General features: G+C 35.8%; 1 protein-coding gene across 5 annotated transcripts in view; it reads right to left on the reverse strand.

The window, feature by feature from the left end:
* The window catches only part of FOXJ3 (forkhead box J3), a 129,084-nt gene that overhangs the window by 25,776 nt on the left and 84,951 nt on the right, over positions 1 to 18,357 (reverse strand). For 3 of the 5 annotated variants that reach the window (XM_079901502.1, XM_079901503.1, XM_079901504.1), the window contains one exon: positions 7,631 to 7,732. The exons of the other annotated variants lie outside the window; for them this stretch is intronic. In XM_079901502.1, coding sequence (XP_079757628.1) covers positions 7,631 to 7,732 — 102 coding nt within the window. The remainder of the gene's footprint in view (positions 1 to 7,630; positions 7,733 to 18,357) is intronic. 5 annotated transcript variants of the gene reach the window in all.

Consider the following 18,357-nt stretch of genomic DNA (forward strand, 5'->3'; position numbering starts at 1 on the left):
ATAATAATATGCTAACATATGCGTTAGACATGAAAGAACTATGTATCAAACTGTTAACAATGGTTAACTGGCAGGGGGCTGGGTATTCCTGAAGACTTCTGTCACTGATAGTGTATATTTTTACAATGCTTGAGTATGTTTATAATGTGCATTATCATTTTTAATTAGAAACAACAAAAAAGATATTTTTAAAACAGAAAACTCGTCTAAATATCCTTTAAAGTTCCATTCAGATGCTACTACCAATTTTCCTTTCTATGCTCCTACTTTCATGGGAAAAATTAATACTTTTGATTTTATGGTGTAACTAATTTTTATCAAATTTTTATCCACTACTAGACTGTTAGCAACTTGAGTTCCCCAATAAATAATCATAAGCAGCATAATGTTTTCTACTCAGTATACACATAAAAAATACTTGCTGAATTTAATGACCAATTGAGCTATTACCACCCTTCTGTCTGTGCTGAAAATGGGGTCATGCTCAATGCTCATTTGCCAAAAGAGGCCAAAACCTGGAAAACTAGGCATCTATGCCTCAATACTTAAGGCAAAACCAAACTGTCTCACATTCACATCAGCTAGGAACAATTATGTGTCTAGGAACTAATAAGGGAAAAGAGTATAAGGAAATTGAGAGAAAATAAAACTATGGCAAAGATTTTTCTGGTCAATTATTTCCAGTGTAAATTTCATTTTTTAAAAAACTCAACCTTATGGGCTCTTAAGCAATACAATATCAGCAAATTACAAGCATCCCATGGTCATTCTGTTGGCTGCTCATTCTCTCCTGTGCATGCTTAGTTACCTATCAGTCAAGTCAGAAATACTTCCCACCATCTTAGACAAATCCTCATAGCAAGGAGTATAAGATTTTTATTAAAATGTAACATATTATGGAGAGGAAAATACACGAGTTGTTATAGTTTATTAATTATAAAATGGGCATACTCATGGAATCATGTAATCAATAGCAACTCTCAAACTTTGATCTTAGAACCCTTTTACAGCCTTAAATATTAAGGAGTCAAGAAGCTTTTGTTTGATATATTTATCAATAACTGGCATATTAGAAATTTAAAAAATTTTAAATACTAACTTAAAAATAACTATTACAAACTCAACTATATGTTAACAAAAAAAAATTTTCTCTCAATAAGTAAACTTAGAAGGGTGCCACTGTTTTACATTTTCGTAAATTTCAAAGCCTGCCCTAACAGGAAACAGCTAGATTCTCATATCTGCTTCTGCATTCCATCTGTTGCAATATGTTGTTTAGGTGGAAGTATAGAAAGAAAACCCAGCATCATATATACATATATATGTGTGTGTGTGTTTGGAAAAGGGAAGCATATTTTAATAGACTTTTCAGATAATTGTGGATAGTCTTTTTTGATACTACACGAAAACATGACAAGTGACAATTTTTTAAAGATTAGTTGCAATGTAAAATCTGAAACCATATGAATAAAATTTTCACACTCTTTTACATTATAATCCACTTTCCACCTCGGACTCTGAATGGATCATTTACCCACGCATGATTTTATAACATTATGCATTGGTCATTTGGAAAATATCATTCACTAAGTTATGCACATCTTCCAAATACTGACATATTTCATTACACAACATCAAAACATCACACCTGTTAACATTACCAATAATCTCATTGGAAAAGTGTGTAAAGACTGTGAAGCTACCAGACTCACTGTGGTGGATGTAAGTTTTCCGAACCTGTATGTTTTGCTTAAAAGCTCAAATTTTACCATTGGCAAGAGATTCTGTCAATTGTTTTCCTTTAAGTGAGAGGCTTACTTTATTCATTTTCAAGAAAATATCTGCCAAATACCCAAATCTGAATAATAGTGTCAGTTGTTCTTTCAAGTAAAATCAATGCTCCATGAACAAAGTGGCTAGTTCAACACAAATGCTCTTCGTTGAAGCAACCACTGTACCTCGGTATACACAGTTTAAGCGTTTTATGTGTACTTCCCATTTCACCATACAGATTCTTAAAAACGTTTACTCAAAGGTCACAATTTAATAAAATTATTTTTCCTGCATCACCAAGGATATTCTTAACTAGTATTTGTTTTTTTTAATCTGAAGGGTGTGTGGTTGTGAAGAACACAATGACTACTAGTACAGTCAGGTGTCACTGCCTTGACTTGTGCTAATGTTTACATATTATTGCTTTTGCTGCATCTGTGAAAACACAAAAATAAAGGAAAAGGCAAATAGCATTTTAGTATTATCATGGAATCCCCAAAAGGGTATTGGTTACTCAAGTGTCCACAGATCACAGAACCACTGATACAGAACATACCTGCACACCAGAAGGCCCACTCATGAACTCTCCCAATCATCATTCACCAGCCAGTCATTATCCATCCGCATATCTCCTATTACAGGTAACCACCATACAGACTTCTACCATTAATGACTGGTTTCATACAACGTATATATATCCTTCTCTGTCCTTTTGCAGTAAATTTAGCTAAAGGATTATGTAAAGCTTTGTTGTGTGTTGCGTTAGCATCGGCTCTTAATCTTTTATTACTTCCTTCATTCCACTTTTTAAAACATATTTTATTCTTTTTCATCCATCTGAGAACTTTATCATTTATATTAAGGTCTCAAATCCATCTGAAATTGATTTTTTTTAACATCTTTACTGGGGTATGAAACTGATTTCTGTGCAAGAAAAAAATCTCACTTTTCTATTGATTCAGCACCATTTGTTGAAAGACATCACTGAACTCTGTTCCATAATTCTATGTGTCTATTCTTATGCCAATATTACACTTTCAATTATTGTAGGTTTACTCGATATTTGGAAGTATAAATCCTCTTTTATCTTTTTCTTCAACATTTTCTTCAACTACTGTTTACCATTTGGAGTCTCATTTATCTTTCAAAATCAGCTGGTCATTTCCTAATATCTTCTTTCCCCTAAAAAAAGCACTGTGGAATTTTGATTGGGATATTATATCTGTAGATAAACTCAGGAAAAACTGACTTCTTTACAATAATCTTCTCTATGAAAATTATATACCTAGTTATTTATACACCCTTTGTTCTCTCTCAGTAATTTTTTATAGTTTTCTGTGCAGAGTTCATCTTTCATTTAATCCTAGCTACCTCAGAGATATTGCGGGTTTGGTTCCAGACCACTGCAATAAAGCAAGTATTGAAATAAAGCAAGTCACATGAATTTTCTGGTTTCCCAGTGCATATAAAAGTTACGTTTACAATGTACTGTAGTCTATTAAGGTGCAATAGCATTATGTCTACAGAAACAATGTATATACCTTAATTTAAAAATACTTTATTGGTTAAGAATGCTAACCATCAGCTGACAACACAGGGTTGCCACAAACCTTCAATTTGTAAAAAGCCCAATATCTGGGGAGCACAATACAGCGAAGCACAATAAAATGAAGTGTCTCTGTGTTTGATGTTTTTGAATGCTAATGTAAGTATTACCTTTTAAATTGTATTTTCTAACTGTCCATGACTAATACACAGAAAAATAACTGACTTCTAAAATCCAACACTGATCTAATATTGACACCTTGGTAAATTCACTTATTAATTCCAAGAGTTTGTCTGTAGATTCTTTTGAATTTTCCATATGAATAATGATGTCTTCTGTGAACGATGGCTTCACTTTTGCCTTCCCAAATTTTAAACATTTTCTCTTTTCATAACTTTCATTTCTCCTCTCCTTGCCCCAACACTACTGTCATATATTTTACTTCTATGTGTTATAAACCCACAATGCATTTTTGTAATTTTTGCTTTACAGTTATCTTTTAAAGAGATTTAAATTTTAAAAAAAAAAGCTTTATATTTACCCACATAGTTACCATTTCTGGTGTACTTAATTGCTCTGTATAGATCCTGATTTACATCAGGAACTTCAATTACACATATTACAGGTTGCCTGAAGCTGTCCCCACAGCTCACTAATTTACTTTCTTCTTTCTTTTTTTTTTTTTCGGTACGCGGGCCTCTCACTGCTGTGGCCTCTCCCATTGCGGAGCACAGGCTCCGGACGCGCAGGCTCAGCAGCCATGGCTCACGAGCCCAGGCGCTCCGCTGCATGTGGGATCTTCCCAGACCGGGGCACAAACCCGTGTCCCCTGCATCGGCAGGCAGACCCTCAACCATTGTGCCACCAGGGAAGCCCTTTCTTGCCTACTTTTGGATTAACCAAGGATTTATTATTTTTCCTTACTTGGTAATATTCTTTTTATTCTTGTAGTAACCTAGAGCAGTGGTTCATAAGGTAAGGAACTTGGACCAGTACGTGACCAGTATCTGAGAACGTGTCAGAAACGCAATTTTTCAGACCCCAACTTAGACCTAGAGAATCAGAAACTCTCAGGGTAGGGCCCAGTAATCTGGGTTTTAACAAGCCCTCCTAGTTATTCTGATATATGCTGAAGTGTTAAGAATCACTGCCCTAGATTTTACCACATGCCCTTGACTTAGTACTTTTACCACTTCCCATACAATGCAAAGACATCAACTGCAATATATTTGCTAATGCTTTACTCTAGTATTGTCACGTACTTTAACCTCTACAAGTATTTTAGACTCCAAAGCATTGTGTTCTATAACAGCACTGCTATTGTTTTAATCACTCGATACATATTTTTATTTACTGACATGCATACTCTTTTGGTGTTCTTCATTCTTTTCTGCACAGGATAATTTTCCTTCTATCTGAAAAATTAACCTCCTTTAATTTTTTAATACTGTTATTCTCTCACATTTTGTTTCTGTAAAAGCCTATTTACTTAACCTTCATTTTTCATAGAAATTCTAATTTTAGAATTCTGGATTGGCAGTTATTTCCTTTCAGCACTACAAAAATTTCATTCTGGTGGTATCTGACTTTTATCATTTCTATTCAGAATTCAGTGTGTTCCTTTGAAGTTGCCTATTATTTTCCTCTGATTTTAAGATAAAAAAAAAATCCTTGTTTTTTAGCAGTTTGACTTTTATTTGCCTGATAAGGTTTTCTTTTAATTAGTCCTTCTTGGGGTTCTCAGAACTTCTTGAATCTGTATTGTGTTATCTTTCATCAGTCTTAGAAAATTCAAATATTGCTTCTTCTCTATTCCCTTTTGCTTCTCTTCTGGAACACTAATGACAAGTTTGTTAGATCTTTTCCCTGTATCCCATTTACCTCTTAAGCTTCTCTGAATTTTCCATTCTTTTGTTTTTCAACCTGCATATTTTCTATTGACCTATCTTCCAGTTCACTGATTCTCTCCTCTGCTGTGTCTAATCTGCTGTTAAATCCATCTATTTAATTCTTAATTTCAGTTATTATATTTTTCAGTTCTCTTGATTCTTCCATACAGATTCCAATTCTGATAAATTTTCTATAATTCATCTATTTTCTTCAACATATTAGTCATAGTTATTTAAAAATCAATATCTAGATCACTTGTGGATATGTTTATACTATCTTTCAATCTTGGCATTTAATTATTTGGTCTTGTTTCTTGGAATGTCTGAAAATTCTGACTGAAAGTAAGACCTTACTTATGAAAACTTGCAAAAGCTCGGGATATGTTATCTTCCAGAAAGGATTTAGTTTTCTTTTGGCAAGTGGAATATTAGCATACCACCCTAATAACAGTTTGCGACTGGTGTTATTTTGATTTGCTCTTACGTATAGAACATAATCTTTCTTAAGTATCAATTTGTAAAACTGGGGTGTTTACCATGGCTCCCTCTTTAAAGAACTACAACTTTTGTCCCCCCCACCTCTGTGAGACTGCTGAATTCTGGCTAGTGAAAAATCCACATGATTTGCCTGTGTCTGAGTTGAAGCACACACAGGTTAGGGATTAGCAAATGCCTTAACTGGATATCGCTTGCAAAAAGTTGAGGTAACTTCTGAGATTCCTCAGGATCTTGGTCCTTAAGCCCTGGCTCTTTGGTAGCCTCACACTCTCATTTTTACATCCCTAGCTCAGTGACTGCTCTAGGTTGTAGCTTTCTGTGCAGCCTCTATGCCATGCACTGAGAAGTGGGAAATGTCCCCAGGGAAAACATGTAGGGCTTATCTCAATGTGCTTCCCTTTTTTCTGAGATCTTTGCTTCTTAAGTCCTGCTTGTCTTTTTCTCCAATGCCTTTCTTTTTTATTGGTGGGCAGGGTGGTAATTTTATATAGATAGGGAGAAGGGTTAATCCGATACTAGCTATTCTATCATATCTGAAAGCAGAAGTCCCAAAACTCCAGTTTCTTTATTTAGTCACAAAGTCCCAGCATTACTACTTTCTAATTGTTTCCTAATAGCCACAACTGTCTATGTTTAGGCCTCAGTATCTCCTGCTTGGACTATCGCAAAGAGCAGTACTGGATACCTCTGATTCCAACCCATCTATTTCACTGGAAATTCTCAAGTCTAGCTGGGTATCATTAGGGATGATTTTTAAAAGTACAGATTCCTGGGCCCTACCCACAAGGATAAAGTAACTGATTTGGTAGGACTGCAATGGAATCTGGGAATTACTACCACCACCAAACACACGTACACACTAACAACCCCACCCCTCCCTCAAGTGATTCTGATGGAATCAGTCCATGTATTGCTATTTGGGAAAAATTATCACTTTACACCTCAGTTGCCAGTTTCCTATCTAAATTGGAATTCTGATTAGTAACTCTGATTATAATCTGTCTTCTATCTGCTTATTCAATACCTTTTATCAATACAAAGATACTACGTATATTAGTGCAACTGAGTATGTATACATGTTTGTGTTTTATGCGTGTGCACAAGAAAGTAGAAGAGTGAGATTTAAAACAAAAAAAAAGAGCAACTGAAAGCAAGGGAGATGGGGAGAGGGTAAAAGCAAGACTGACAGACCGTATGAGTACAAGAGTGAGAAATATTACGGCTTCAAGGTGCTCTTGATGGTCTAGTAAGGGAGGAAATAGATGCACAGAACTGAGATATTTTATGAACCTCCCAGAGCCTTTTTAGGGTTTTGAGATATGAGATTAAGAAATTACCTTGTAAAGAAGAGATATTTGTACCCTACTAGGTATCTAATGAGTTAGCACAAAGTTCTGACCCTTGCTTCAATAACAAAAACAAAACAAATACTGCAGCAGACTACCACATACTACACTTCTGGGTATGTACCTAGACTTGAATATCATGAAAGAGGGTGACCACCGTTCTAATGGACTCTGAGTTTGTCTGAATTATTTACTTTACTGGATTCTGTTGACGCCCTGGTTATTTGTCAATCTCTTTTTAAATCACATATTTAGAGGGGTAATCAATGATTTTGAAACAAATTGATTCAGTAAAATGCTGGACTCAAAAATTCAATGGGATTGGTAGTGTCAAGAATTTAGATTTAATATAGAGCTTCCCAATAAGCATCTTCCAATTTTTCTAGAGAATTATTTATTTACCTCTAACTTGTGTAAAGCTAAAAGCATTGTGGATTCAGCTTTCAAACTGCCATGTATGGTTTGGTCAAATTTATATCATCTTTAAATTCAACCATACAGAAATCTACTGTTACTATAAAAGCAAATTAAATGTATTACTCAATGACATTTCAAAAGTGTTCAAAAAATAGAATTACTTTGTTAGTCACAGTGTTGATTGCCAGAGTTGGAGAGGCACTTCCCGAAATAATACACTCCATTCCCAAAGAATCTGAATCTATGCTATATGGAGTTGAGGCCTAAAATACAAGAACAAAATAAATAATTATTAGCTCATAAAACCACCAACTTTAACACAATTTTAAGTTATTTCATCAAATTCTCCAACATCCAGTTTTGTGCTTTGTTTCTGAAAATAAACTTAAAATCATTACTGAATTCTCTTCTACTATATTTTATTATGCTACTAACCTGATAATCACCAAGTCCATTGGTATGGCTACTCCTTACCAACTCTTTTAACTGGCTGTGGGATAGGTTTGCAAAAATTAGAGATAAACTTCTGTGGTGGAGACGACTAATAATCGGGTAACACTCATTCTCCCCTCTTCTCCCTTTTAGCAATAGATCCCTGTAGTTATCAATGCATCTCTAGCCAGCTAAAGACCACCTTTTCCAGACTCATTTGCAGCTAGCTGTAGCCATGTGATTAAGGTGCAACAAATGGGATGTGAGGAAGAGTGATGTGTGCAACTTCTGGGTCATGTCTTTGAAAGGAACTTGCTTGCCCTCCATCCTCTTTCCCTCTTATTGCAGGCCTGTGACACAGATGTGCTGGTGGTGATCCTGCATAACCAGAAAGCTGAGGGTAATACCCTGGGGAACACCATAAAGATAAGATTAGAAGGAAACATCTGAATGACCTTGTGGAACAGAGCTGGTTATCCATCTGATTCACCTCTCAGCTTGGACTTTTACCTAAGAGAGAAATAAATCTCTCTGGTTTAAGCCTTTCAGATGTAGTTTTCTCTTCCTTTGTCTGTTAATGCAACTGAACAATATCCTAAATAACACAATTTCATATACATTGTTTACAAAGCTAACATGGGTGTCAAAAATCAATATAGGTTTTCTACATTTAGAATTCTGGATATAGATTGTGACAACTCCTTTCTCTCTCTCAAAAGAAACAGTAATTTCACTGAAAAACATTTCTAAGGTTGATTTATTTATCACTTAATCCCTTGGCATGAATTTCTTTCATCAGATAATCCAAGAGGGTAGGGAACAGACATCTTGAAAAAAGGAAAAGACAAGGGTCACCCCAAGAAGGTAGAATCTAGTACTTACGTGCTGGGTACACACTGAGAGTTAGGTGAACATGGAAAAGCACTTCAGAAATACAAATGGAAGAACTACAAAGACAGCTCTGTCTATGCCCCAACTTTGGTGTCTGCCAATTTAGCTACAATTTATGCCCCAACTTTGGTGCCAGCTAATTTAGCTAAATTAACACAGAAGATTACTTTAGAAAGCTGCAAATCTCATGTTCCTCTAACTCAACTCAGTCATCTCGCTCCAGACTACTGGTTCACTATCTAATTCTCACTCCTCCCCACTGGTAACAAGAAGCAAGCCTGTGTTGTGTGATTTCATGCAAATTACTCAACCTTTATACTCTTTTCCTCATGTATAAGAGGATTATGCCACTTCCTTTAGAGGTCTGTAAAGAGCATTAATGAAATAATTCATGTAAAGCACTTAGCATAGTACCTGAAATGCACAGCAAGTGCTGGCTTCTATGATGACTACTAACATGTATATACTACTGATGCTGAGAACCTACTGATAGAGAGGAATATTCAATGGTGATTAATGAAAAGGAGACAGCTTTGGTATGCGGCACTGCATTCCCACAAGACCAGATTCACAGCTTTAGCTAGAAAATCTTTTAATTAGATATTCTTCATGGACACTAAAAATCTGGTACAATCAAGAGAATAAAAGACATTCACAGAAAGACAGACAAGATGAAAAGGCAGAGAGTTATGTACCAGACGAAGAAACAAGATAAAACCACAGAAAAAAAACTAAATGAAGTGGAGATAGGCAACCTTCCAGAAAAAGAATTCAGAATAATGATAGTGAAGATGATCCAGGACCTCGGAAAAAGAATGGAGGCAAAGATCGAGAAGAAGCAAGACATGTTTAACAAAAACCTAGAAGAATTAAAGAACAAAAAAACAGAGATGAACAATACAATAAATGAAATGATAACTACACTAGAAGGAATCAATAGCAGAATAACTGAGGCAGAAGAACGGATAAGTGACCTGGAAGACAGAATGGTGGAATTCACTGCTGCGGAACACAGTAAAGAAAAAAGAATGAAAAGAAATGAAGAAAGCCTAAGAGAGCTCTAGGACAACATTAAACTCAACAACATTCGCATTATAGGGGTCCCAGAAGGAGAAGAGAGAGAAAGGACCCGAGAAAATATTTGAAGAGATTATAGTCGAAAACTTCCCTAACATGGGAAAGCAAACAGCCACCCAACTCCTGGAAGTGCAGTGAGTCCCACACAGGGTAAACTCAAGGAGAAAAATGCCGAGACACACAGTAATCAAATTGGCAAAAATTAAAGACAAAGAAAAATTATTGAAAGCAGCAACGGAAAAACGACAAATAACATACAAGGGAACTCCCATAATGTTAAGAGCTGATTTCTCAGCAGAAACTCTACCAAGCCAGAAGGGAGTGGCATGATACACTTAAAGTGATGAAAGGGAAGAACCTACAACCAAGATTACTCTACCAGGCAAGGATCTCATTCAGATTCGATGGAGAAATCAAAAGCTTTACAGACAAGCAAAAGCTAAGAGAATTCAGCACCACCAAACCAGCTTTACAACAAACACTAAAGGAACTTCTCTAAGTGGGAAACACAAGAGAAGAAAAGGACCTACAAAAACAAACCCAAAACAATTAAGAAAATGGTCATAGGAACATACATATAAATAATTACCTTAAATGTGAATGGATTAAAGGCTCCAACCAAAAGACACAGGCTTGCTGAATGGACACAAAAACAAGACCCATCTATATGCTGTCTACAAGAAGCCCAGTTCAGACCTAGGGACACATACAGACTGAAAGTGAGGGGATGGAAAAAGACATTCCATACAAATGCAAATCAAAAGAAAGTTGGAGTAGCTATATTCGTATCAGATAAAACAGACTTTAAAATAAAGACTGTGGGCTTCCCTGGTGGCGCAGTGGTTGAGAGTCCACCTGCTGATGCAGGGGACACGGGTTCGTGCCCTGGTCCGGGAAGATCCCACATGCCACAGAGCGGCTGGGCCTGTGAGCCATGGCTGCTGAGCCTGCGCGTCCGGAGCCTGTGCTCCGCAACAGGAGAGGCCACAACAGTGAGAGGCCCGTGTACCGGAAAAAAATAATAATAAAAAATAAAGACTGTTACAAAAGACAAGGAAGGACACTACATAATGATCAAGGGATCAATCCAAGAAGAAGATATAACAATTATAAATATATATGCACCCAACATAGGAGCACCTCAATACATAAGGCAACTGCTAACAGCTCTAAAAGAGGGAATTGACAGTAAAACAATAATGGTGGGGGACTTTAACACCTCACTTACATCAACGGACAGATCATCCAAAATGAAAATAAATAAGGAAACAGAAGCTTTAAATGACACAATAGTCCAGATAGATTTAATTGATATTTATAGGACATTCCATCCCAAAACAGCAAATTACACTTTCTTCTCAAGTGCACACGGAACATTCTCCAGGACAGATCACATCTTGGGTCACAAATCAAGCCTCAGTAAATTTAAGAAAATTGAAATCATGTCAAGCATCTTTTCTGACCACAACACTATGAGATTAGAAATGAATTACAAGGAAAAAACACAAACACATGGAGGGTAAACAATATGCTACTAAATAACCAAGAGAAGACTGAAGAAATCGAAGAGAAAATCAAAGATTACCTAGAGACAAATGACAATGAAAATACAATGATCCAAAACCTATGGGATGCAGCAAAAGCAGTTCTAAGAGGGAAGTTTATAGCTATACAAGCCTACCTCAAGAAACAAGAAAAATCTCAAGTAAACAATCTAACGTTACACCTAAAGGAACAAGAGAAAGAAGAACAAACAAAACCCAAAGTTAGCAGAAGGAAAGAAATCATAAAGATCAGAGCAGAAATAAATGAAATAGAAACACAGAAAACAATAGCAAAGATCAATAAAACTAAAAGCTGGTTCTTTGAGAAGATAAACAAAATTAATAAACCATTAGCCAGACTCATCAAGAAAAAGAGGAAGAGGACTCAAATCAATAAAATTAGAAATGAAAAAGGAGAAGTTACAACAGACACTGCAGAAATACAAAGCATCCTAAGAGACTACCACAAGCACCTCTATGCCAATAAAATGCACAACCTGAAAGACATGGACAAATTCTTAGAAAGGTATAATCTTGCAAGACTGAACCAGGAAGAAATAGAAAATATGAACAGACCAATCACAAGTAATGAAATTGAAACTGTGATTAAAAATCTTCCAACAAACAAAAGTCCAGGACCAGATGGCTTCACAGGTGAATTCTACCAAACACTTAGAGATGATCTAACACCCATCCTTCTCAAACTCTTCCAAAAAACTGCAGAGGAAGGAACACTCCCAAACTCATTCTATGAGGCCACCATCACCCTGGTACCAAAACCAGACAAAGATACTACAAAAAAAGGAAATTACAGACCAATATCACTGATGAATACAGATGCAAAAATCCTCAACAAAATACTAGCAAACAGAATCCAACGACACATTAAAAGGATCATACATCACGATCAAGTGGGATTTATCCCAGGGATGCAAGGATTCTTCAATATATGCAAATCAATCAATGTGATACACCATATTAACAAACTGCAGAATAAAAACCATATGATCATCTCAATAGATGTGGAAAAAGCTTTTGACAAAATTCAACACCCATTTGTGATAAAAACTCTCCAGAAAGCGGGCAGAGAGGGAACCTACCTCAACATAATAAAGGCCATATACGACAAACCCACAGCAAACATCATTCTCAATGGTGAAAAACTGAAAGTATTTCCTCTAAGATCAGGAACGAGACAAGGATGTCCACTCTCACCACTATTATTCAACATAGTTTTGGAAGTCCTAGTCATGGCAATCAGAGAAGAGAAGGAAATAAAAGGAATACAAATTGGAAAAGAAGAAGTAAAACTGTCACTTTTGCAGATGACATGATACTATACATAGAGAATCCTAAAAATCCCACCAGAAAACTACTAGAGCTAATCAATGAATTTGGTAAAGCTGCAGGATACAAAATTAATGCACAGATATCTCTTGCATTCCTATACACTAATGATGAAAAATCTGAAACAGAAATTATGGAAACATTCCCATTTACCATTGAAACAAAAAGAATAAAATACCTCGGAATAAACCTACCTAGGGAGACAGAAGACCTGTATGCAGAAAACTTTAGACATTGATGAAAGAAATTAAATTGGTACCAACAGATGGAGAGACATACCATGTTATTGGATTGGAAGAATCAATACTGTGAAAATGACTATACTACCCAAAGCAATCTACAGATTCAATGCAATCCCTATCAAATTACCAATGGCATTTTTTACGGAACTAGAACAAATCATCTTAAAATTTGTATCAAGACACAAAAAACCCTGAGTAGCCAAAGCAGTCTTGAGAGAAAAAAATGAAGCTGGAGGAATCAGACTCCCTGACTTCAGACTATACTACAAAGCTACAGTAATCAAGACAATATGATACTGGCACAAAAACAGAAACATAGATCAATGGAACAAGATAGAAAGCCCAGAGATAAACCCATGCACCTATGGTCAACTAACCTATGACAAAGGAGGCAAAGATATACAATGGAGAAAAGACAGTGTCTTCAGTAAGTGGTGCTGGGAAAACTGGACAGCTACATGTAAAAGAATGAAATTAGAACACTCCCTAACACCATATACAAAAATAAACTCAAAATGGATTCGAGACCTAAATGTAAGAGCGGACACTATAAAACTCTTAGAGGAAAACATAGGAAGAACACTCTTTGACATAAATCACAGCAAGACCTTTTTTGATCCACCTCCTAGAGTAATGGAAATAAAAACAAAAATAAACAAATGGGACCTAATGAAACTTCAAAGCTTTTGCACAGCAAAGGAAACCATAAACAAGACGAAAAGACAACCTACAGAATGGGAGAAAATATTTGCAAACGAATCAACGGACAAAGGATTAATTTCCAAAATATATAAACAGCTCATGCAGCTCAATATTAAAGAAACAAACAACCCAATCCAAAAATGGGCAGAAGACCTAAACAGACATTTCGCTAAAAAAGACATACAGATGGCCAAGAAGCACATGAAAAGCTGCTCAACATCACTAACTATTAGAGAAATGCAAATCAAAACTACAATGAGGTAGCACCTCACACCAGTTAGAATGGGCATCATCAGAAAATCTACGAACAACAAATGCTGGCGAGGCTGTGGTGGAGAAAAGGGAACCCTCTTGCACTGTTGGTGGGAATGTAAATTGATACAGCCATTATGGAGAACAGTATGGAGGTTCCTTAAAAAACTAAAAATAGAATTACCATATGATCCAGCAATCCCACTACTGGGCATATACCCAGAGAAAACCATAATTCAAAAAGACACATGCACCGCAATGTTCACTGCAGCACTATTTACAATAGCTAGGTCATGGAAGCAACCTAAATGCCCATCGACAGACTAACGGATAAAGAAGTTGTGGTACATATATATAATGGAATATTACTCAGCCATAAAAAGGAACGAAATTGAGTCATTTGTTGAGATGTGGATGGATCTACAGACTGTCATACAGAGTGAAGTAAGTCAGAAAGAGAAAAACAAATATCGTATATTAACGCATGTATGTGGAACCTAGAAAAATGGTATAGATGAACCGGTTTGCAGGGCAGAAGTTGAGACACTGATATAGAGAACAAACGTATCGACACCAAGGGGGGAAAACCACGGTGGGGTGGGGACGGTGGTGTGCTGAATTGGGTGATTGGGATTGACATGTATACACTGATGTGTATAAAACTGATGACTAATAAGAACCTGCAATATAGAAATACAAACAAAAAAAACAACTAATACTAAACTTTCTTTGGGTTATTTGTATGGAAATATGTTAATATAAATGTTTCAGACATCACATGAAATTTCTAAAAATTTTATATGTTCTGGTATAATGTTATAAGTCATAATTCTAGTTATTACTTTAAGATGTATATCTCAGAAATAACTAAATTTCCTTGTCAATTGCATTATTATGAACTTTCATCAAATCTTTAACCGTGGTCATTTTTAAGTCTTGTCATTTACAGACAGTTCTGGGTGTACGCTGATGCTTTTGCAAAAATGTTCCTATAAAAGGGTTTCATCTTCAAGGAATTCATGGAAAAAACTCTGACAAGTACAGGTTTCTGGTAACTGACTATACTGCTGAACTGAATGAATAAGCATTTTCAGAACTCTAATAGAAAACTGATGAACTCATAAAAGTGCTAACAAAAGATCAAGATAAAAAAAATTAATTACATGGGACTGAGTGAACTGATGAGGATGATTATAATTTTTGTGACTTTGTTTGAAAAAAAAAATCCCACAAGGACTCAGAGGCAAAAAAATATACAAATCAATTTTCACTGCAAAGTAAAGGAGCTGTTACAGTGGAGGATTACTGGACTGAATGTCAATATTATGACATAGTATGAGTGTGTTTCGTGTTTGGTAATTGCAATCATTGTTGCTTTTGTTGTGGTCATCCATTTACAATGCTTGGTGTCAGTTTATTTATCTCTTGTAAAAATAAAATACAGTGTAAGAGAAAAACCAAAAAAACAAGAGAATAAAGGACATTCTCTTTACATGCACTGATATGCTCAATAGTATGGTATATATTTTTATTTGTAGATACACTGATTTGATGTTATTAATAGACAAGTAGCCTGATTAGGAAAGTTAATTTAACTTGCAATCTACAGATCCCAAAATGTATTTGAATAACTGTTATTACTGCAGCCAAAATCCAAATTACGGACAAAGAAAAGTATCAATGAATCTAATCTAGGTGGCATCACTCAGCTTATGAAAGATCATTTCTGGAGTTTCCTCATACCTCATGTCAAAATCCTACTCATTCAGTTTCTACTTCCAAAACGGTAGTGTGACACCTACCTTCTGCTGATAACTACCAATTTGGGGTGGGGGAAGCGGTAAGGGACGTGGGATGACAACTAGCTGAGGAGTCTGATGGATAAATAAAACAGGCAGATTGTGGAGAGAAGGCAAAATTTGGGAGAGACCTGCTTGAATTTCCTGTTTTGCTGTAGCTTTTTCCCAAGGTCAGGCAGTAGATGCAGAGTATGAGCAGCTAAAATTGTCTTTCTGTCAGTAGGAACTAGGGAAAAGAGCCCAGGTAAACACAACCAGCTACTAAAGAGAGAAAGGAACCTCACAGGGGATAAAGTCAAAAGAGATCCCCTAAAACTGTATACGAAACACTGCAAAAGTCTCAGGCTGACCCCTGAACCATGCATATGCAGATTAGAATAAGGCAGAAGCTTAAAGAATCAAATTGAAATTGGAACCACTGCCCACAGACGGTGAGAGAGAACTTACAGTTTGAGTCTAACATGGTTAACTGCCAGCTAAAATAAAAATACCAATATTTTACTGAAGATTATAACAGAACCCAGAGTCTCTATAACATTCATAATGTCCAGGATACAATCCAAAATTACCTGATATATAAGTAATAGAAAAATGAAACCCATTCTCAAGAGAAAAGATAATCTACAGAAGCCCACCACAAGAAGACTAAGATGTTGGAATTACGAGAAAAGGATTTTAAAGTAGCTATTATAATTATGCTCAGTGATAAAAAGGAGAAAAAATCTGAATGAAAATAACATAATAATAGAAATATCAGTGGAGAAATACAAAAAAATATAAAAAGAACAAAATTTACCAATGAAAAATATAATATCTGAATTTTAAAAGTCAATGGATAGACTTAATATCAGAATGGAGATTAAAGAGGAAAGAATCAGTGAACTCAAAGGCAGATCAACAGAAATAATCCAATCTAAAAAGCAAAAAGACTGATTCTTTTTAAAAAAGAGAGAAAAAAAGAAAAAGCCTCAGAAAGCTATGGGATAATCTCAAAAGGCCTAGCATGTATATATGAGTTCCAGAAGGACAGAAAAGAGAGAAAACAGCAGGAAAAAACATGGAAGAAATGATGACTGAACACTTCAGAAATTTACTGAAAGACAAATTTACAGATCCAAGAAGCTCAGTAAACCTCCATCAGGATAAATTAAAAGAAAAATCACACTTGGATATATCATAACTGAACTGTTGAAAAATAAAGGTAGAAAGCAGGCAGAGAATAATGGCATATCACATAAAGAAAAAACATTGATTGGAAAATGTCTGAATTTCTCATAAAAATAATGGAGGTCATTAGACAGTGAATATCGTTGAAATACTGAAAGGAAAAAAAATACCTAGGCTGTATATCTAACAAAAATATTATTTAGGAAGGCACATTTTCAGAAAAGGAAAACTAAGAGAATTTGTTGCCAGGAGATCTACAACATAAGAAAGTTCATTAGGCTAAAGGGAAATTATAGCAGAGGGAAACTTGGACCTTGAGGAATGAAAGCACCAGAAATGGTAAATATCTATGTAAATTTAAAACACCACTGTTTTCTCTTAGGTTTTAAAAATCACGTTATCTTTATTTAAGGCAAAACTTATAACACTGTCTTCTAAGATTATCAGTATACACAGATGTAATATTATGGGGAATGGTGAGGAAAGGGACAAAGGAGACATATATGATTGGAAGATCTCTACATTTTATATGTACAATATTAACTCTGAATAGACTGCAGAAGGTTAGGAATATATACTGAAATCCCAATATATAAATATAAAAAGAGGTATACCTAAAAAGCCAGTAGATAAGAATACAAAAATATATCCAAACAATCTAAAAGGCAAGAAAAGTGGAAAAAAGGAACTAAAAATACAGAGTGTTACCAGAAAAACTGGGTTCGCCTCTTGGTGGGTGTAGAGCTAAAAGACACAACCAAGGCAAAGAGTGGGAGAAGGAACGATTTATTACTTGCAGCAAGTAAGGGGATCTTTCCCAAAGCAGTGTCTCTGCCAACAGCAAAAGTGAAGCAAGTTTTAAGCTAAGGGTACATGCATATTCATGAAGGGGATGGGGGTGGGGCCAGAGAGTCCAACCTTTACTTGACTGAAGTCACTTGACTGAAGGGTCAGAAAAGGTCAACATCATCCTCCCTTAGGTTCCAGTTGATCTGGTACTTGAGCGCCTGCCAGAGGGGTTTAAATTCTGCAAAAACAGCCCAAGAAAGCACTCGGGCTAGCCTTTGAAACAGAACTGGGAATGTTACAACTGATTTATTATCTTTGCTATTGTCACTTCTCATGACTGGTAACAGTTTGTTCTTTTGTTCTCTTAAAGATAATTATTACTGAGACCTGTTCAAGAGCAAGCATTATGGCCAGGCTTAGATCACAAAATGGCTTAGGCCAAAAATGCTTTTTCTTATGTCAAGAAAGCCATGTCTGGTTCTCTTTCTCTGGGAACCCCCTACCTGCTTATGAGATATCAAACAGAAAACAGTATCATTAATTACATTAATAACAATATCGATAATTATGTTAGGTAGCTAGCTAGTCAGACAGGAGGGGGTCCCGCCCCACCCTGGATGGTTCATCTTTCCCTGCCCCACCTGGA

This window comes from Stenella coeruleoalba (genome assembly GCF_951394435.1).
Source record: "Stenella coeruleoalba genome assembly, chromosome: 1".
NCBI classification, from domain to species: Eukaryota; Metazoa; Chordata; class Mammalia; order Artiodactyla; family Delphinidae; genus Stenella; species Stenella coeruleoalba.